At 39.5% G+C, this 21,514-nt stretch overlaps 1 protein-coding gene across 4 annotated transcripts in view; it reads left to right on the forward strand.

Moving 5' to 3' along the window:
* Positions 1 to 21,514, forward strand: part of ide (insulin-degrading enzyme) — a 120,959-nt gene that overhangs the window by 51,876 nt on the left and 47,569 nt on the right. For 3 of the 4 annotated variants that reach the window (XM_034184177.1, XM_034184176.1, XM_034184178.1), the window contains exons 10-16: positions 2,925 to 3,005; positions 3,649 to 3,752; positions 6,824 to 6,926; positions 6,997 to 7,119; positions 7,455 to 7,537; positions 12,775 to 12,919; positions 21,278 to 21,388. In XM_034184177.1, the coding sequence (XP_034040068.1) occupies positions 2,925 to 3,005; positions 3,649 to 3,752; positions 6,824 to 6,926; positions 6,997 to 7,119; positions 7,455 to 7,537; positions 12,775 to 12,919; positions 21,278 to 21,388 (750 nt within the window). Of the gene's footprint in view, positions 1 to 2,924; positions 3,006 to 3,648; positions 3,753 to 6,823; positions 6,927 to 6,996; positions 7,120 to 7,454; positions 7,538 to 12,774; positions 12,920 to 13,559; positions 13,705 to 21,277; positions 21,389 to 21,514 lie in introns of all 4 variants that reach the window. The other variant, XM_034184180.1, reaches the window with a different exon arrangement.

The following is a 21,514-nucleotide window of genomic DNA, read 5'->3' on the forward strand; positions in this document are numbered from 1 at the left end:
GTCTGGGTTTTTGATTAATTAATAAGCTGGAATGGAAGATTGCTGCTAATCCTCCGCCCCGGCCCGTGCTACGAGCATTCTGACAGTTAGTGTGACTCGGGGGTGTTGACTCATTTAAACTAACATATTCATCCTGCTGTAACCAGGTTTCTGTAAGGCAGAATAAATCAATATGTTGATCAATTATTATATCATTTACCAACAGGGACTTAGAAGAGAGAGACCTAATGTTTAATAGACCACATTTAACTGTTTTAGTCTGTGGTGCAGTTGAAGGTGCTATATTATTTTTTTCTTTTTGAATTTTTATGCTTAAATAGATTTTTGCTGGTTATTGGTAGTCTGGGAGCAGGCACCGTCTCTACGGGGATGGGGTAATGAGGGGATGGCAGGGGGAGAGAAGCTGCAGAGAGGTGTGTAAGACTATAACTCTGCTTCCTGGTCCCAACCCTGGATAGTCACGGTTTGGAGGATTTAAGAAAATTGGCCAGATTTCTAGAAATGAGAGCTGCTCCATCCAAAGTGGGACGGATGCCGTCTCTCCTAACAAGACCAGGTTTTCCCCAAAAGCTTTGCCAATTATCTATGAAGCCCACCTCATTTTTTGGACACCACTCAGACAGCCAGCAATTCAAGGAGAACATGCGGCTAAACATGTCACTCCCGGTCCGATTGGGGAGGGGCCCAGAGAAAACAACAGAGTCCGACATTGTTTTTGCAAAGTTACACACCGATTTAATGTTAATTTTAGTGACCTCCGATTGGCGTAACCGGGTGTCATTACTGCCGACGTGAATTACAATCTTACCAAATTTACGCTTAGCCTTAGCCAGCAGTTTCAAATTTCCTTCAATGTCGCCTGCTCTGGCCCCCGGAAGACAATTGACTATGGTTGCTGGTGTCGCTAACTTCACATTTCTCAAAACAGAGTCGCCAATAACCAGAGTTTGATCCTCGGCGGGTGTGTCGCCGAGTGGGGAAAAACGGTTAGAAATGTGAACGGGTTGGCGGTGTACACGCGGCTTCTGTTTAGAACTACGCTTCCTCCTCACAGTCACCCAGTCGGCCTGCTTTCCCGGCTGCTCGGGATCTGCCAGAGGGAAACTAACGGCGGCTAAGCTACCTTGGTCCGCACCGACTACAGGGGCCTGGCTAGCTGTAGAATTTTCCACGGTGCGGAGCCGAGTCTCTAATTCGCCCACCTTGGCCTCCAAAGCTACGAATAAGCTACACTTATTACAAGTACCATTACTGCTAAAGGAGGCCAAGGAATAACTAAACATTTCACACCCAGAGCAGAAAAGTGCAGGAGAGACAGGAGAAGCCGCCATGCTAAATCGGCTAAGAGCTAGTAGCTACGCTAAGCTAGCGGATTCCTAAAAACACGCAAAGTGAATAATGTGTAAATAATTTAGAGGTGATTCAGCAGAAGGAGTGCTTTAGTTAAGGCACATAAAGATTACACTGGGAAACAAATCGTAATCTAGATAACTAGATCAATCTAACTGCGCAGATTAAACAGCTAACAGATACAGAAAAACACCGCTGTGCTCCGGAACAGGAAGTGATACAATACCGCAGTGAGAGCCAACCACCAGTAGAGGCAAGCAAGATATTCAGTGATGAATCTTGAATCTGCATTTGGGAAGGTGATGATGCTGGAACTTTTGTTTGGTGCTGTTCCAGTGGGATTTATAAAGATGACTGCCTGAAGAGAACATGTAAATTTCCACAGTCATTGATGATATGGGGCTGCATGTCAGGTAAAGGCACTGGGGAGATGGCTGTCATTACATCATCAATAAGTGCACAAGTTTACGTTGATATTTTGGACAATTGAAAGGATGTTTGGGGATGATGAAATCATTTTTCAAGATGATAATGCATCTTGCCATAGAGCAACAACTGTGAAAGCATTCCTTGCAAAAAGACACATAGGGTCAATGTCATGGGATAGGGTCAATATCAATGAGCAGATGTGATTTGATGCAGGTGTTAGTTTTGGGGATGAAAATTTACAGGGTGATTCCATAATTTTTTCCTCAGAATTGAGTGATTCCATATTTTTTTCCTCTGCTTGGTCTAAAAAAGTAACAGTTACTGACTGCCACAATCTTTTTTCTTGATTTCTTATAGTGTTTCTTAAAGCCAGAAAGTTGCCATTTGAAATGACTTTAGTTTTGTGTCATGTCTGTGATCTGCTTTTTTCTACAGAATTAAACAACTGAATAAACATCCTCCGAGGCCGGTGATTCCATAATTTTTGCCAGGGGTTGTAGTATTACAGTCTCATGGCTTCTGCTAACCTTCCCCTCCGGAATATTGTCACTCCTGACTTAAGTGCATGTGAATCACTTTCGTACAATCAGATCAACAACAGCAACAAAAGCTTTCTTTCCCACCAACAAGAAAGTCCCTGGTTCAAAACCACCTGTGTCCCTATCTCCAGTTGTCTTAGGAAGGACATCAGGCATAAAACATGCCAAATCAGTATGCACATCCACACAGGACCCACTGTGACTACCCTGCGGAAAAGAAGCATCCAGTTGTAGTGAAATAATAAATCCGTACATAAAATCTGTCGGTTGAAGGCATCCTTTTTGGGTCCGGGAAATGCTGTTGTTGTTGACGTTTTATCTACTAAATAATTAACATTAAAAATAATAATAATATAAAAAATAAACAGCCAGTTATGCAGTGATGAAAAGGATAATTAGTTTAAAACCTAGTGGATAGTAATAGTTTTTCATTTGACAATGTAAAATTCAGTTTTTATAATACTTACTGAAGTCAGAATCACATGCAAGTGGAATTGCTATCTGCTGGCACACCTGTTTATAGAAGTTGTTTTAAATCTGAGGTTTCTGTAACTGCTGTTTCTTCTAATCACTAATGTTTTACATGTTCTGTTTTGTTCTCTGTAGGATTTGAACAAAGTGGCATTTAGGTTTAAGGACAAGGAGCGACCTCGTGGCTATACTTCCAATGTGGCTCGTTTACTACACGTAGGTCCTCTTGTCTGTCTGTAAGGCTTGTTTCCAGGGTGACAGTCCCGCCGCTGATTGCGTCAGTACCTGCTGCCATCATCAGCCTGATGCTACTGTTAAATCTGGATTAAAGAGAAAAGACATTCTGGTCATACATGACCGCACATTTAGGCTACATAGTTTCACAATCTTCTGTGCATTTCCTTGAGATTTTTCATAAAAAAATAATATTTAATTCATGTGATTGGAAGTCTTTACACAGCCATTCATACTGTGATATTTGTGTACTGGGATTGTAAGTTTATTTAATTTTTAAGCAGCAGTTTGATGAACCATCAAATGTCACACTGTTTACATGATTTAATCCTAATCCTCTCTTTTATGTTACACTTACTCAACATAGTGAGAAATATTAAGTATTTAGTCATTACACCAAAACAGAAATGTGAACGGGAAGAATATTGGTCTTTTTTATAGCCCCTGCAAACAACATTGTAACCGAAATGGTTTGGTTGATTTGAATCAGAATTCAGACAATAGCCGCGTTATAAAGTTAAGTGATCAAATTACTTTTTTTGGCTTTGAGCCAAATTAATTTAGAACATTCCCCCTAAGATGGTAGTTGATAGGCATCAAGCAGACTGTGTGCTTTCTGTTTCAGTATTACCCTCTTGAGGAGGTTCTAGCAGCAGAGTACCTTTTGGAGGACTTCAGGCCGGACCTAATAGAGATGGTGTTGGATAAATTGAGACCAGAACATGTCAGGTTGGTTCACAAAACCAAATCATCTCCAGGTTCCTGCTTGAGTAGTCATGTTTAACTTTATTCCTACAAGTTTTAGGGCCCTGTCACACCTTGACGATTTAGCCAGCATATGCTGACAGCCCCATTTCCGCCGAGCGGTCTGGGCCGGTACTGCACGGTATGGTGCAGGTCGGGACGGTTAAGTCTGGTGTATTTTGCAATTCCATCGCCGGCAGAACACTTAAATATTGACGAGCATGTCATTGAGCACGTGTACACTGTCGCATGGCCCCGACCCTCCACACGGAGTCCAAACAGAGTAATGTAAGTTTTTTTTTTTGTTTTTTTTTTTAATTTAATTTTTGTTTTGGTGGATCATGGGATTTATTTTCATTGTGTGCAGAATGCTGTAGAATGGACTGTTGCCTGTGGTAAACACTGATGTGAATGAATGAGGTGCTGTGAGTCTTTCAGCTTTTTTTTTCAACAAGTGCCAGCATTCTCTTATTCAGGCTAAGAAATGCACTGAGAGCAGACAAACACAGAGGGACCTCTTTAAAAATGCAACGTTTCTTCAGCCACGACAATGAACTAAAGTATTTTCAGATGTCGTTTTCAAAAATCAGGACACTTTATGTGGATAAGTTTTTGTCAGGCTGAGATGATGAATCCAACTGAAATGAACAGGTAAGAGTAAGATTTTACATTTACTCTGTGTGTGTGAATGGTTTTAATATTTGTAACCATCTGAACTGTTTGCATGACTGGAGGTTTCAGTTATTTAGCCAATCAATGGACAGCATCAGTGACCGTATTTTGACTTATGAGTAACTTAGAAGAAATGTGTCAACAATCACAAAACTTAGCTACAACTTATGGTCCGCATATGCGGGACGCATTAGCCATATCCTGGCATACGTTGTAAATATTGTGCATGCCCAAAATTCTTCGAGGTACTTGCTGTATTACAGCATGTTTCAGCGTGCTTCAACGTGCTCTTAACTTATACAAAACTTAGCCATAACTTATTAAACGTATGCCAGTGTTTAATACGCGTGGCATACGCTGGCTAAATTGTCTAGTTGTGACAGGGATTTTACAAAGCATTATTGCAGGCATGGCTAATATCACAGAACACAATAAATGACACGACACAGATTACAGAATTGATACTTAAACTCTAGTTAGTATACAGCAACAGCTAATAAAGTTTCATGTAGTGATCATTAAATTTTGAATGTCACCATGATATTCATACACTGTGCTTTCAAATAGTAGTGTTTCATATATTATGTTATGTTGAATTTGGTAATTACGACAAGAATCACGATTCAGTGGCTACTTTCATATTGTTAGTTTTTGTAAATAAATGCATTCACAACTCTACATAGATACTGTATGTACAGTACTAATAAAGGAAGAAAACATTTTGTACTCCAGCTGTGATGAAGTGCTGCTAATACCCCGTGATGTTTGAGGGAACAGCTTTTCAATTTTCTCCTTTGTAATGACTGTGCATTAGGAAACCCCATGGTCTGAGAATGTGTTACATTCCACTGTAATATATAGGTTGTCATTAATTCTTTCAATTAGATGCTACTTTTGCTTCACATGAAGGACGTACTGGTAACTAGTTCGTGCTGTAACACGTTCTTACCAATATAACATTGCACAAAGTCTTCAGCTAGCCCTTCCAGCTTGTGTACCAATTTAAATTTTTTGTGATTTTCCCAGTGTTTCATAGTTCACACATTGTTCTTGTGTCAGCAGGTGAAGTTACAGCAAATTAGTTTTCAATTTAAAAATGCTAGAAATATGAGATTGATGCCAAAGCATCAAATCAGCTTTAATAGTTGGTTTTATATCTGTTATATTAAATCATTTCAATTAAATTTAATTCAATTTCCATTTATAAAAGCGCCATATCACGACATCACCCCAAGGCACCTCACACAAAGCAGTTCAGAAACAGTTTAAAATGAATTAAAAACAAGTTTAAAAACACAATTAAAAGCAAAAAATAAAAGAATAAAATAAAAAAAATTATAAAAGCAAAATAACACACTATACTAACCAAAGCACTGCTAGAAAAAATGTGTCTTCAGTCTTGACTTGAAGGTCTCCACAGTATCGGACTGTCTTATCGACACTGGGAGACCATTCCACAATACTGGGGCACGAGAAGAAAAGACAGACTTTTTCATTACCCTCAGGACACAAAGCAGTCCTGCATCAGATGCAAAGAGTGCAAAGCCCGGGGCGGTACATAGGGTTTAATCAGATTGGCTAAGTAGGTCGTTGCCAGTCCATGAACAACTTTATAGGTTAATAACAAAACCTTAAAGTCTGATCTCACAGAGACAGGTAAGGGATGCCAGAACAGGTGTAATATGGTCAAACTTTCTGCTCCGTGTCAAAAGTTTGGCAGCAGCATTCTGAACTAATTGGAGACCCCTTATACCGGACTGCGACAACCCTGAAAATAGGACATTACAATAATCCAATCTGGAGGAAACAAAGGCATGAATCAGGGTCTCAGCATCAGCTATGGACAAAATGGGATGAACCCTTGCTATATTTCACAAATGGAAGAAAGCACCTCTCGTAACGTCCCTAAGGTGTAGACCAAAGGACAACACAGGGTCAGAAATCACATCAAGGTTCCTCACCCTGTCCTTGTGATGCACGACACACAAACCTAAGCCAAGCGCTAGCTGATCAAATTGATGCCAATATCTTTCTGGACCAATAGCCATAATTTCAGTCTTATCAGAATTTAGAAGTAGAAAGTTACTAGACATCCAGTCTCTCACTGATGCAAGGCAATCCTCTAGTGTTTTTATAGAATTGAGATTACCAGCAGTTATCGGCATATACAATTGAGTATCATCAGCATAGCAATGAAAGGCAGTCCCAGAGTGCCACAGTATATGCCCAAGGGGTGCTATATAAAGAGAGAAAAGCAGGGAGCCCAAGACATATCCCTGTGGAACCGCAAATTTTATATCACTGAGGTTAGAAGTAGTGTTATCGTATAAAACACAAATGACTTTTACTGTTTTTTGTTTTGTTTTTTTTTCCCCTCTCCTTAGAGTTGCAGTGGTGTCAAAGTCATTTGAAGGGCAAACTGACAAGATAGAAGAGTGGTATGGTACTCAGTATAAACAAGAGGCCATTTCTGAGGAGACCATCAAGGTGATTCACTGCAGTCACAAGCAGACAATACTTTGAATAAAGCATTGCTGACGGTGTATATTTGTTTCAGAAATGGGCCAATGCAGACCTGAATGGCAAGTTCAAATTACCTATGAAGAACGAATTTATCCCTACCAACTTTGAAATCTACCCTCTTGAGAAAGAGTCTTTGCCTGTACCCACTTTAATCAAGGCAAGTGCCCAAGCAGCCCTTTCCTAACTATGTATACCCTGAAGTCTTTGTAATGCTTTATCATTTCATGCTGTACTTAATGATTGAAATATAGCACATTTAGTACAGTTGTTACTGTTGTATCCATTCTTTTATCAGCAAAAACTATGAAAAACAACAACTTGAATATTGTGTATTTATTTTTATATGCTGTTTTTCATCCAGAGGACAAAGATCACTGTGGGATCTGTAATTTTATTGTCACTTAATGTGGCATGTAACTGAAATGTCTTTTTGAAATGTCTTTTTAATATAGCAAAAGTTATTCATATGTATGTAACTTCACACCTCCACAGGATACCGCCATGAGCAAAGTGTGGTTCAAGCAGGATGACAAGTTCTTCCTACCCAAAGCCTGCCTAAACTTTGAATTTTTCAGGTATGTGTTTAACAATTAATCTTAATGCTCCAGATGGTGTACTGGACAAAAGCACTTTTAAATTAATCCTTTTTCTCAGCCGTCCTGCTTTTGTCACAAAACTCATGACTCACTAGTTGTGAGCAGTGCTACACTTTTGAATTTTTCACTGTCTAGAGGTTGAGAATGAAAAGGTGTACCTCCCAAATTACAGGTACAGAAAATGACCCACTTAATTTATTTTTATACAAGTTAGCAAATTTAAATAGGAAACAACTGCTTCAAATACTCTGTTTCACAACAACAGTGTCTTAGTTTTACTACTCCAGTGGGATGTAACAGGAATGTAGAGCAGTTGCTATATCAAAGCAGGAGCTCAAAAAAAATACTGACGAATGAACACAGGTTATGTTAAAATGTAGTTTGTAGTCTTATACTAAAGTCAACGTAGCTCCATTGATGCTGAAGAAATTACGATTATTCCCTACCAAATCACATTTGTCTCATAGAACAATTTACTGTATTAATTTCTGATTAATCAGTTAACTGTTTTTCATTAACCAAATGAAAAAAAAACAAATGTTATATTTGACTGTCAGCTAAGTGAATACTTATTCAACTCTGCAGAGTTAAGTCCTGTTCTCACTTTTGACAGATGAGCATCGGGGAAGGTCTGTAACGGTGATGTAACACAGTGGCCTTTTCCCATAAATTATTTACCAAAACAACTGCAGCTGTCATGTAATAAAACTTTAACACAACTGTGGTGCCTCAGGAAAACCTTCTGGTGAAATTGCTACATGTACAATAATGTTATAAGCTCCATGAAAATACAAGGGATTGCTGAAGTGTCAAAGGTTGTAATGGGAAATTTTTTTGTTGTTGTTTTGAACACGTTAAAAGTAATTGAGTTGTGGTTAAACTAAGACCATAGCACAATGACAGAATATCCCAGTTGACTACAGACACCTCCCCAAAACCTCTAAGGATTTCTGAGGTTTCAAACCTGTAGCTTCTGTGATGGATTCCATCAAAGTGAGAACAGGGCTTTAAGCTCCATACCCTGTTCTGTAAAAAGACTGGAAAAAAACCTAAAAACAAAATTGTGTGTTTCTTCATGTCACACCACAGCTAAAGCATATGTGTATTGCAGTAACCCGGCCAAGTGGTTAATGCGCTTGGTTTCAGTGCAGAAGGTTCCGGGTTCAAATCCCACCCCTGCCACATTTCTCCATGTAATGTGGAGTTGCGTCAGGAAGTGCATCCGGCGTAAAACCTGTGCCAATTCAACATGCAGATCCACATTGGATTTGCTGTGGCAAACCCGAGTGCAAACAAGGGAGCAGCCGAAGGGACTTAGAGATCAGAAAATTTTTTATGTAGTCCCTCCAGTTTCAGATGCAGAACTTGAACAAACTGCATTCAGGGATTATTGTTAAAGGCACTGTGAATAATTTTTAATATATATATATATATATATATATATACAACCCCTGGCAAAAATTATGGAATCACCGGCCTTGGAGGATGTTCATTCAGTTATTTAATTTTGTAGAAAAAAAGCAGATCACAGACATGACACAAAACTAAAGTCATTTCAAATGGCAACTTTCTGGCTTTAAGAAACACTATAAGAAATCAAGAAAAAAAGATTGTGGCAGTCAGTAACGGTTACTTTTTTAGACCAAGCAGAGGGAAAAAATATGGAATCACTCAATTCTGAGGAAAGAATTATGGAATCACCCTGTAAATTTTCATCCCCAAAACTAACACCTGCATCATATCAGATCTGCTCGTTAGTCTGCATCTAAAAAGGAGTGAACACACCTTGGAGAGCTGTTGCACCAAGTGGACTGACATGAATCATGGCTCCAACACGAGAGATGTCAATTGAAACAAAGGAGAGGATTATCAAACTCTTAAGAGAGTAAATCATCACGCAATGTTGCAAAAGATGTTGGTTGTTGACAGTCAGCTGTGTCTAAACTCTGGACCAAATACAAACAACATGGGAAGGTTGTTAAAGGCAAACATACTGGTAGACCAAGGAAGACAAAGCGTCAAGACAGAAAACTTAAAGCAATATGTCTCAAAAATCGAAAAATGTACAACAAAACAAATGAGGAACGAATAGGAGGAAACTGGAGTCAACATCTGTGACTGAACTGTAAGAAACCGCCTAAAGGAAATGGGATTTACATACAGAAAAGATAAACGAAAGGCATCATTAACACCTAAACAGAAAAAAACAAGGTTACAGTGGGCTAAGGAAAAGCAATTGTGGACTGTGGATGACTGGATGAAAGTCATATTCAGTGATGAATCTCGAATCTGCATTGGGCAAGGTGATGATGTTGGAACTTTTGTTTGGTGCCTTTCCAATGAGATGTATAAAGATGTCTGCCTGAAGAGAACATGTAAATTTCCACAGTCATTGATGATATGGGGCTGCATGTCAGGTAAAGGCACTGGGGACATGGCTGTCATTACATCATCAATAAGTGCACAAGTTTACGTTGATATTTTGGACAATTGAAAGGATGTTTGGGGATGATGAAATCATTTTTCAAGATGATAATGCATCTTGCCATAGAGCAAAAACTGCAAAAACATTCCTTGCAAAAAGACACATAGGGTCAATGTCATGGCATAGGGTCAATGTCAATGAGCAGATCTGATTTGATGCAGGTGTTAATTTGGGGGTTGAAAATTTACAGGGTGATTCCATAATTTTTTCCTCAGAATTGAGTGATTCCATATTTTATTCCTCTGCTTGGTCTAAAAAAGTAACCGTTACTGACTGCCACAATCTTTTTTTCTTGATTTCTTATAGTGTTTCTTAAAGCCAGAAAGTTGCCATTTGAAATGACTAGTTTTGTGTCATGTCTGTGATCTGCTTTTTTTCTACAAAATTAAACAACTGAATGAACATCCTCCTTGGCTGGTGATTCCATAATTTTTGCCAGGGGTTGTGTGTGTATATATAGGTGTGTGTGTGTGTGTATGTATGTATGTATATATATATATATATATATATATATATATATATATGTGTATATATATATATATATATGTGTATATATATATATATATGTATATAGTGAGGAAAATAAGTATTTGAACACCCTGCGATTTTGTAAGTTCTCCGAATTAGAAATCATGGAGGGGTCTGAAATTTTCATCTTAGGTGCATGTCCACTGTGAGAGACATGATCTAAAAAAAAAAAAAATTCCAGAAATCACGATGTATGATTTTTTTTAAAAAAATTTATTTGTATGTTACTGCTGCAACTAAGTATTTGAACACCTGTGAAAATCAATGTTAACATTTGGTACAGTATCCTTTGTTTGCAGTTACAGAGGTCAAACGTTTCCTTTAGTTCTTGACCAAGATTTCACACACTGCAGCAGGGATTTTGGTCCACTCCTCCGATCTACAGATCTTCTCTAGATCTTTCAGGTTTGGAGTTTCAGCTCCCTCCAAAGACTTTCTATTGAGTTCAGGTCTGGAGACTGGCCTGGCCACTCCAGGACCTTGATATGCTTCTTATGGAGCCCCTCCTTAGTTGCCCTGGCTGTGTGTTTGGGGTCATTGTCATGCTGGAAGACCCAGCCATGACCCATCTTCAATGCTCTTACTGAGGGAAGGAGGTTGTTTGCCAAAATCTCGCAATACATGACCCCATCCATCTTCCCTTCAATACGGTGCAGTCATCCTGTCCCCTTTGCAGAAGAGTACCCCAGACTATGATGTTTCCACCCCCATGCTTCATGGTTGGGATGGTTTTCTTGGGGTTGTTCTCATCCCTAAACATGGTAAGTGGAGTTGACTCCAAAAAGCTCTATTCCGGTCTCATCTGACCAAATGACCTTCTCTCATGCCTCCTCTGGATCATCCAGATGGTCACTGGTGAACTTCAAACGGGCCTGGACATGTGCTGGCTTGAGCAGGGGGACCTTGCTGCCCTGCAGGATTTTAAACCATGACGGCATCATGTGTTAATAATGTAATCTTTGTGACTGTGGTCCCAGCTCTCTTCAGGTCATTGACCAGGTCCTCCTGTGTAGTTCTGAGCTTTCTCAGAATTATCCTTACCCCACAAAGTGAGATCTTGCATGGAATCCCATACAGAGGGAGATTGACAGTCATCTTGTGTTTCTTCCACTTTCTAATAAATAATCATAACAGTTCTCTTCTACCATTTCAGACCTCTCCATGATTTCTAAGTGGGGGAACTTGCAAAATTGCAGGGTGTTCAAATACTTATTTTCCTCACTGTGTGTGTGTGTGTGTGTGTGTGTGTGTGTGTGTGTGTGTGTGTGTGTGTGTGTGTGTGTGTGTGTGTGTGTGTGTGTGAAGTTGGGACGTTGTGTAAAATGTAAATAAAAACAGAATACAATGATTTGCAAATCCTCTTCAACCTTTATTCAATTGAATTCACCACAAAGACAAGATATTTAATGTTCAAACTGATAGACTTTTTTTGATTTTGTGCAAATATTTGCTCGTTTTGAAATGGATGCCTGCAACACATTTCAAAAAAGTTGGGTGGCGCATTATGAGCTTTTTTTTTTTTTGTATTCAAATCCTTCTCTGGTGTTTTTTGTTGTTATTTTTGGTTTCCGTAGAAGTGTCCATCTTGCACAGACACAGGTTTAGAGACCTGTCTACTCCAGACATTTTAATAGTACCTTATTGATGATGATTGATATAAAGTCCAGGACACATCTAATGAGACTGAAATGTTCATGTATCCATCCACTGACTTGTCTAAAGAAAATTCAGAAATTGTTTGTATTAACTATAGGTAATACGAGACAAGACAGTGTATAAAAATGGCTGTAATTCCTAAATGGCTAATGTAATGTTTTTATAAAACTCTTTTTATCAGGTCTGACAGTCTACACTTATGTCCAGGTACTTATGTACCTGACTGTTCTTGTTTCTATTTTCATCTTGTTCTCCTTCAGGCAGGAAGACAGAGTTGCTGTTAGTGCAGGGTTTCAGGGTGTTTATTTAAAAAACAAACAAACAAACAAACAAAAAACTTAACCCCCCTTTGTAGTGCTTGGATAAATCAGATTATTGCAAGTTTTCCAAATAACTAATGGACATGTACATTTGCAGAACAGCCATGTACAATCTTACATGGTTCAGTATGTAGTATTTTTTTTTTTCCTGTTATGTGAATGTGAAAATAAACTTTGGCCTTTAGGTAGTTGCAATCTTTGTTTGATCACTGCCATTCTTTCTACAGCCCCTTTGCATATGTGGACCCCTTGCATTGTAACATGGCATATTTATACCTGGAGCTCCTCAAGGACTCCCTCAACGAGTATGCATATGCAGCCGAGCTAGCTGGCTTGAACTATGACCTCCAAAATACTGTCTATGGGATGTATGTAAGTATTCAAATTCTTTCCCCATCATCCTAAACTTGTCGTCCCCTTCCCCCAGTCATCCTCAAACTGGGCTGCATTGGTCCAGTCAGGCTTGGGTTGATCTATGATTTTAGCACATCGTATAATATAATAGATAGAAAGATAAACTGTTGTACAAAACTACACTAAAGGTGTATTTGGGGCACATACTTGAAAAATGGCCATAATTTCATGTGGTAATACCTACCCGTGGACTTTAACTAAATATCTTCTGACCTGGATCTACCTGGTCTTATTCTCAAAATCTACCTCCATCTTCCTTTCTTTGTTTGCCCACTTCCGTGAAACCCTTAGTGGTACTGAATAGTTTTAGGTTGTCTTTGTGCAGTCAAGCAGCTGTCCTTTTGACTTATTTCACGCATGGTGGACCAAAGGTACTACATTTATGAGCTAAATATTTGTTCAGGAACAGGGTTGGCATTGGTTTCCTTTTGAGTTTTCTGCATCGTTACAATGTGAGAAAGCTAGTTATAAGGCTGCATATACATACTCTTCTTGTCATTCTTCTCAAATTTGGCGCTGTTTGTTTTTTTTCTGACAACTTTTCATTTCCAACAAACACCTTTTTTGTGTTTGTTTTTGCTCTGTTTCTCTCCATCAGTCGCTACTTATATGCTGATCCCCTTCACTGCAACATGACCTACTTGTTACTCAGGTTACTAAAGGATGATTTAAAAGAGTATACATATGCAGCCGGCCTGGCTGGGCTTGTGTATGGCATAGCCTCAGGGATGAATGCCATCCTTGTAAGTAAGCTGTTTGAAGTGTGGAGGGAGTGGGGTCAGTGAAGGACCTGCTCCGATGCTTTGAAGGAATGCAGAAATGGTTTGATGGTATGATTTACTGCATGTTTGCTCAACCAGATGGCTGTGTTGGCACTTTTTTGCTTCCAGCTGTGTTATGGCTCACACCGTGATTGTCGCTCGAGTTAGCCCATCAGTATCTTCAGGGTAAAGTACAACTTCATTGACTTTACAAGAGTCCAGAGTTATTTTTCATCTGCACAGAATAATACTCTAGTCTGGGCAAAGTAATATTTGGGACAAGGTGTCTCTCTTATCTTCATGTTATAGCTGGGAAACATATATTGTGTTAAAGAGCATGCAGTGAGAAGTATAAAATGTAGAGTAAGAATTGTAGTAGGCTAAGCAAATACACAAGTATAATAAGCAAAAGAAACAATTTAATAAAATGTTCCACATAAGCTATACAAAGTGGTCAGGATGTTAATGCAGTATGTAGAAATGTAAATGTTAAAATTGCCTGTACATCTGTTTATAACTGTAATTTATGTCAAGGAATTGCATAGGCTTAATAATCGGTAAACATTTTATATTCTAATTGTTAATGCTGTGAAACTGTAATTTATGTCAAGGAATTACATAGGTTTAATAACAGGGAAACATTTTGTATTCTAAATCACAGCTATATATATATATATATATATATATATATATATATATATATATATATATATATATATATATATATATATATATATATATATATATATATATAAGAGCAAGTTGAAGCACGTTGATACATGCTGAAGCTCGCTGATGTACGTCCTCATGAGCTGGGCTCCTCAAAAAATTTTGGGCATGCTGAAAATTTTGAATGCATGCCAGTATGTGACGCATATGTGATGCTGATATAAGTTTTACGTAAGTTATGTGATTGTTGACAAATGTTTCTTGTACTCATAAGTCTAAATCTGTCCATTAATGCTGGCCACTGATTGGTTGAAAGCCACGGTCCTTATGCAGAACGACATTTCATTCACACACGGGGAAAAAATATAAAATCTGACCTGTTCATTTCAGTCCATTTCGCCATCACAGAGGGACATGAATCCACATAAAGCTCCTGATTATTGAAAATTACCTAAAAAAATCCTTTAACTTGTGGCTGGAAACATATCGTTTTAAAACAAGTCCCTCTGTGGGCTTTTTTTTCTGCTGCAGGTGCGTTTCTCAGAGGATGCCGGTGCTGTGCTCTGAACACACAGACGCGCTGTAACAATTTAAACTTTTTAAAGCGACATCGTTGTGGTGTGATCATCAAATGACCTGATTGATCGATCGATCAGGATGATTACAGTGCACGGTCTACTGCACAGCGCTTCACATGTTCACTTTTTATCTTACAGCCTTATTCCAAAGTTGAGTAAATTCATTTTGTTTCCCTCAAAATGCGACTCACCACACCTCATAATGTCAACATGAAAAAAGTTTTTACTTGTGCAAATTTAATAAAAATAAAGAACTAAGAAATCAAATGTACATAAGTATTCACACCCTTTGCTCAGTGCTTTGTTGATGCACCTTTGGCAGCAATTACAGCCTCAAGTCTTCTTGAATGTGATGCCACAAGCTTAGTGCATCTCTCTTTGGGCAGTTTTGCCCATTCCTCTTTGCAGCACCTCTCAAGCTCCATCAGGTTGGAAGGTGGAGCGTTGGTGCACAGCTATTTTCAGATTTCTCCAGAGACCTCAGTCGGATTCAGGTCTGGCCTCTGGCCGGGCCACTCAAGAACATTCACGGAGTTGTCCTGAAGCCACTCCTTTGATATCTTGCCTGTGTGCTTATGTCATTGTCCTGCTGAAAGATGAACCGTCACCCCAGTCTGAGATCAACAGCACTCTGGAGCAGGTTTTCATCCAGGATGTATCTGCACATTACTGCATTCATCTTTCCCTCAATCCTGACTACTCCCTCGTGTGTGTGTGTGTGTGTTTGAAGGAAACAGAAGTCTTCGCTTCTTGGTGTTTTAGACTCCGCGTCGTGCATTCAAACCGTATATTGCACGGCTTCGAGTTGTTTAATTCGCGTACACCATGGTCCCACACAGTGAGCTAACACACATATTTATTTAAGTGAACAGAACTTGATAAAAATGTGAGTATTTGGGACTATTTTATACCACTCTCAAGATTTTTTGTCTCTGATGCGCACCTGTGGGCTCGCGCCGCAGCGGGCCACTGACACCGCCCCCCTCTCTGCTGTGTCGAGCTGCGGTCAACTCTGGTAATAAGTCCAGAAACTACGCTCGCTGTTTTGATGCGGAGCCCGCAAGGATAGAACCGTTCTTCTTCTTTCCCGTCTTCAATCTTGTCCAGTTCGTCTGATGTTAAATCTTTATGCCGTTGCTTTTGCTGCTGTTCTCGTTTGCTCTCCTCCTCTTTCCATTCCTCAAACGTTTTATTTTGTCCAAAAATAATAAAATTCACTTGGAAATCCATGTTTTATCACATTTCTGTCATTCACCTGTCAAAACACAGCTGATCTGCGCCAACTGATTTGTGCGTTGCTATGGTGATGACCAGAACGGAGTGATTATAACAGTGACTTAACTCGCGGAACTACGTGTGCATATACATGCACGCCAGTAATAATGCACGCCAGTTAGACATGGAATTCTCACTGACCATGGGGTCTTGCTTGACTGACCACGAGGTCCTACTGTGTAGTTCTGAGCTTTCTCAGAATCATCCTTACCCCACAAAGTGAGGTCTTGCATGGAATCCCAGACCGAGGGAGATTGACAGTCATCTTGTGTTTCTTCCACTTTCTAATAAATAATCTTAACAGTTGTTGTCTTCTACCTTGCCTGTTGTCCTGTAGTCCATCTCAGCCTTGTGTAGGTCTACAGTTTTGTCCCTGGTGTCCTTAGACAGCTCTTTGGTCTTGCTATAGTGGACAGGTTGGAGTGTGATTGATTGTGTGAACAGGTTTCTTTTATACAGGTAACAAGTTCAAACAGGTGCAGTTAATACAGGTAAAGAGTGCAGACCATGTGGGACCATCGTGTGACTATCCGAAAATTCCGGAAGAGGTGGACATCACCACAACGTTCACTTTGAAAATGATCTGGTCATTTCAGCATGTTGATGGTCGACTGGAGCGCGGCTCGCTCTCCACCATTGTGCAGCCGTCTTTAAACCGGTTGTACCGCTCCTTAATCTGTGTGATGCCCAGAGGAACGTCGCCGAAAGCTGTCTGAATAATCCACATGGTTTCCACCTGGCTGTCGCCCAGTTTCTGGCAAAATTTGATGCAGTCGCGCTGCTCCAGTCATTCCGCCATTTCCTTGCAAAGGAAAAACGACGAGAGACTCCACCCATCCTCACACAAAGGCTGCTTACAAGCAAATGACGCAATCGACAGGCGTGAAAAAACTCAAGCATGCGCACGAAGGTTCAAGGTTGGCTCATGCATGCACACGTGATTCAAATCCATCAGGTTTTTGAAAAAAATAATAAGGTTGGATACTTTTCTAACAGACCTTGTATACAATCCCTGGCAAAAATTATGGAATCACCGGCCTCGGAGGATGTTCATTCAGTTGTTTAATTTTGTAGAAAAAAAGCAGATCACAGACACGACACAAAACTAAAGTCATTTCAAATGGCAACTTTCTGGCTTTAAGAAACACTATAAGAAATCAAGAAAAAAAATTGTGGCAGTCAGTAATGGTTACTTTTTTAGACCAAGCAGAGGGAAAAAATATGGACTCATTCAATTCTGAGGAATAAATTATGGAATCACCCTGTAAATTTTCATCCCCAAAACTAACACCTGCATCAAATCAGATCTGCTCATTAGTCTGCATCTAAAAAGGAGTGATCACACCTTGGAGAGCTGTTGCACCAAGTGGACTGACATGAATCATGGCTCCAACACGAGAGATGTCAATTGAAACAAAGGAGAGGATTATCAAACTCTTAAAAGAGGGTAAATCATCACGCAATGTTGCAAAAGATGCTAGTTGTTCACAGTCAGCTGTGTCTAAACTCTGGACCAAATACAAACAACATGGGAAGGTTGTTAAAGGCAAACATACTGGTAGACCAAGGAAGACATCAAAGCGTCAAGACAGAAAACTTAAAGCAATATGTCTCAAAAATCGAAAATGCACAACAAAACAAATGAGGAACGAATGGGAGGAAACTGGAGTCAACGTCTGTGAGCGAACTGTAAGAAACCGCCTAAAGGAAATGGGATTTACATACACAAAAGCTAAACGAAAGTCATCATTAACACCTAAACAGAAAAAAACAAGGTTACAATGGGCTAAGGAAAAGCAATCGTGTACTGTGGATGACTGGATGAAAGTCATATTCAGTGATGAATCTCAAATCTGCATTGGGCAAGGTGATGATGCTGGAACTTTTGTTTGGTGCCGTTCCAATGAGATTTATAAAGATGACTGCCTGAAGAGAACATGTAAATTTCCACAGTCATTGATGATATGGGGCTGCATGTCAGGTAAAGGCACTGGGGAGATGGCTGTCATCAATAAATACATCATCAATAAATGCGTAAGATTCCGTTGATATTTTCGACACTTTTCTTATCCCATCAATTGAAAGGATGTTTGGGGATGATATCATTTTTCAAGATGATAATGCATCTTGCCACAGAGCAAAAACTGTGAAAACATTCCTTGCAAAAAGACACATAGGGTCAATGTCATGGCCTGCACATAGTCCGGATCTTAATCCAATTGAAAATCTTTGGTGGAAGTTGAAGAAAATGGTCCATGACCAGGCTCCAACCTGCAAAGCTGATCTGGCAACAGCAATCAGAGAAAGTTGGAGCCAGATTGATGAAGAGTACTGTTTGTCACTCATTAAGTCCATGCCTCAGAGACTGCAAGCTGTTATAAAAGCCAGAGGTGGTGCAACAAAATACTAGTGCTGTGTTGGAGCGTTCTTATGTTTTTCATGATTCCATAATTTTTTCCTCAGAATTGAGTGATTCCATATTTTTTTCCCCTCTGCTTGGTCTAAAAAGTAACCGTTACTGACTGCCACAATTTTTTTTCCTGATTTTTTTTTTATTTTTTTTTTTATAGTGTTTCTTAAAGCCAGAAAGTTGCCATTTGAAATGACTTTAGTTTTGTGTCATGTCTGTGATCTGCTTTTTTTTTCCTTACAAAATTAAACAACTGAATGAACATCCTCCGAGGCCAGTGATTCCATAATTTTTGCCAGGGGTTGTGTATGTATGTATGTATGTATGTATGTATGTATATGTGTGTGTGTGTGTGTGTGTGTACAACCCCAGTTTCAATGAAGTTGGGACGTTGTGTAAAATGTAAATAAAAACAGAATACAATGATTTGCAAATCCTCTTCAACCTATATTCAGTTGAATACACCACAAATACAATATATTTAATGTTCCAACTTTATTGTTTTTGTGCAAATATATGCTCATTTTGAAATGATGCCTTCAACATGTTTCAAAAAAGCTGGGACAGTGGTATGTTTACCACTGTGGTACATCACCTTTCCTTCTAACAACACTCAATAAGCTTTTGAGAACTGAGGACACTAATTGTTGAAGCTTTGTAGGTGGAATTCTTTCCCATTCTTGCTTGATGTACGACTTCAGTTGTTCAACAGTCCGGGGTCTCCATTGTCGTATTTTGCGCTTCATAATGGCGACAGGTCTGGACTGCAGGCAGGCCAGTCTAGTACCCGCAGTCTTTTGTTATGAAGCCACACTGTTGTAACGTGTGCAGAATGTGGCTTGGCATTGTCTTGCTGAAATAAGCAGGGACGTCCCTGAAAAAGGTGTTGCTCCAAAACCTGGATGTACCTTTCAGCATTGATGGTGCCATCACAGATGTGTAAGTTGCCCATGCCATGGGCACTAGCACAACCCCATACCATCACAGATGCTGGCTTTTGAACTTTACGCTGGTAACAATCTGGATGGTCTTTTTCCTATTTTGTCCAGAGGACACAACGTCCATGATTTCCAAAAACAATTTGAAATGTGGACTCATCAGACCACAGCACACTTTTCCACTTTGTGTCTGTTCATTTCAAATGAGCTCGGGCCCAGAGAAGGCAGTGGCGTTTGTGGATGTTGTTGCTGTGTGGCTTTTGCTTTGCATGGTAGAGTTTTAACTTGCACTTGTAAATGTAGCGACAAACTGTGTTAACTGACAATGGTTTTCTGAAGTGTTCTGAAGTGCCCATGCGATAAGATCCTTTACACAATGATGTCGGTTTTTAATGCAGTGCCAGCTGAGGGATCGAAGGTCACAGGCATTCAGTGTTGGTTTTTGGCCTTATTATGGACTGTCGATGATGGAATCCCTAAATTCCTTGCAATTGAATATTGACAAACATTGTGCTTAAACTGCTGGAAAATTATTGTCACGCAGTTGTTCACAAAGTGATGATCCTCCCCCAATCATGACACTCACTTGTTTACAATTAACCTGTTCACCTGTGAAATGTTCCAAACAGGTGTTCTTTGAACACTCATCAACTTTCCGTCTTTTGTTGCCCCTGTCCCAGCTTTTTTGAAATGTGTTGCAGGCATCCATTTCAAAATGAGCAAATATTTGCACAAAAACAAAAAAGTCGATCAGTTGGAACATTAAATCTCTTGTCATTGTGGTGTATTCAATTGAATATAGGTTGAAGAGGATTTGCAAATCATTATATTTTGTTTTTATTTTTATTTACATTTCACACAACGTCCCACCTTCATTGGAATTGTGTGTGTGTGTGTGTGTGTGTGTGTGTGTGTGTGTGTGTGTGTGTGTGTTCTTCAGCCAGATTTTTTTTTTTTTGTCCAAAAAGCTCTTATTTGATCAACATACTCTGTCCTTTCCAAATTTAGCTCCATGTTTTGTGTTCATCTAAACATGTTTTTTTGTGAACAACTTTTTATTGTTTAAGTAATAAACAGGTGCATCAAACAGGTAACGCAATTAAATTATCATCGTAAATAAAGAAAAAGAGAAGGAAAAAAAGGAACCCAGCAGCAACGCTCACCCCATCTGACCCCTCACATCTGGATCTGTGCATTACTCTAGCAGGACATTAAAGACCACATACAACAATTGCTTAACCTTGTCTGCCATCGTTTCCCATCCTAGGATGGTGGCAGCTCCAGCACCATGCATTCTTCCACTGATGATATTTATCATGTCAATGTATATGTTAATTCAGTGGGGCTTAGTAACTGTATGCAGAGGTTTCCAGCATAAGGCCAGCATCTTTTTGGCAGCAGTGATTCCTGTTAGGAGCATATGTCTCTTCAAACATGACATCTTCATCTGAACATGTTATGAAAATGGACCTGTTGCTAAATTTGTCATGTCAAGTGTGGAGCCCCTTTTTAATCAAAAGATAAGTTCTTATTGCCAATCAGTTTGTCAGTCAGAGATTATGTTGTCACACCTGATTTAAAAATGTCATAAGAAACTGAAGTGTAAACCACTTTGTTGATCCTGATAATGTCAGACTCACCCCATGTTCCTGTGTGTCACCCTCCTCTGTCACTGGGTGCTCCAGCTCTCCGTTAAAGGTTACAATGACAAACAACACATTCTGCTGAAGAAGATCATTGAGAAGATGGCTGCCTTTGAGATCGATGAGAAGAGGTTTGACATTATCAAAGAAGCGGTAAATACCCAGTTTTCACTGAAGTTCCCCCCCCCCCCCCCCCCCTTTTATTCATTCAGCACTCACTAGAGGAGTAACCTTTGCATCCTTGCATTGTTTAGTTGAGACTGTGGCAAAGTTTTGACA

Source organism: Thalassophryne amazonica, chromosome 13 (assembly GCF_902500255.1).
Source record: "Thalassophryne amazonica chromosome 13, fThaAma1.1, whole genome shotgun sequence".
NCBI classification, from domain to species: domain Eukaryota; kingdom Metazoa; phylum Chordata; class Actinopteri; order Batrachoidiformes; family Batrachoididae; genus Thalassophryne; species Thalassophryne amazonica.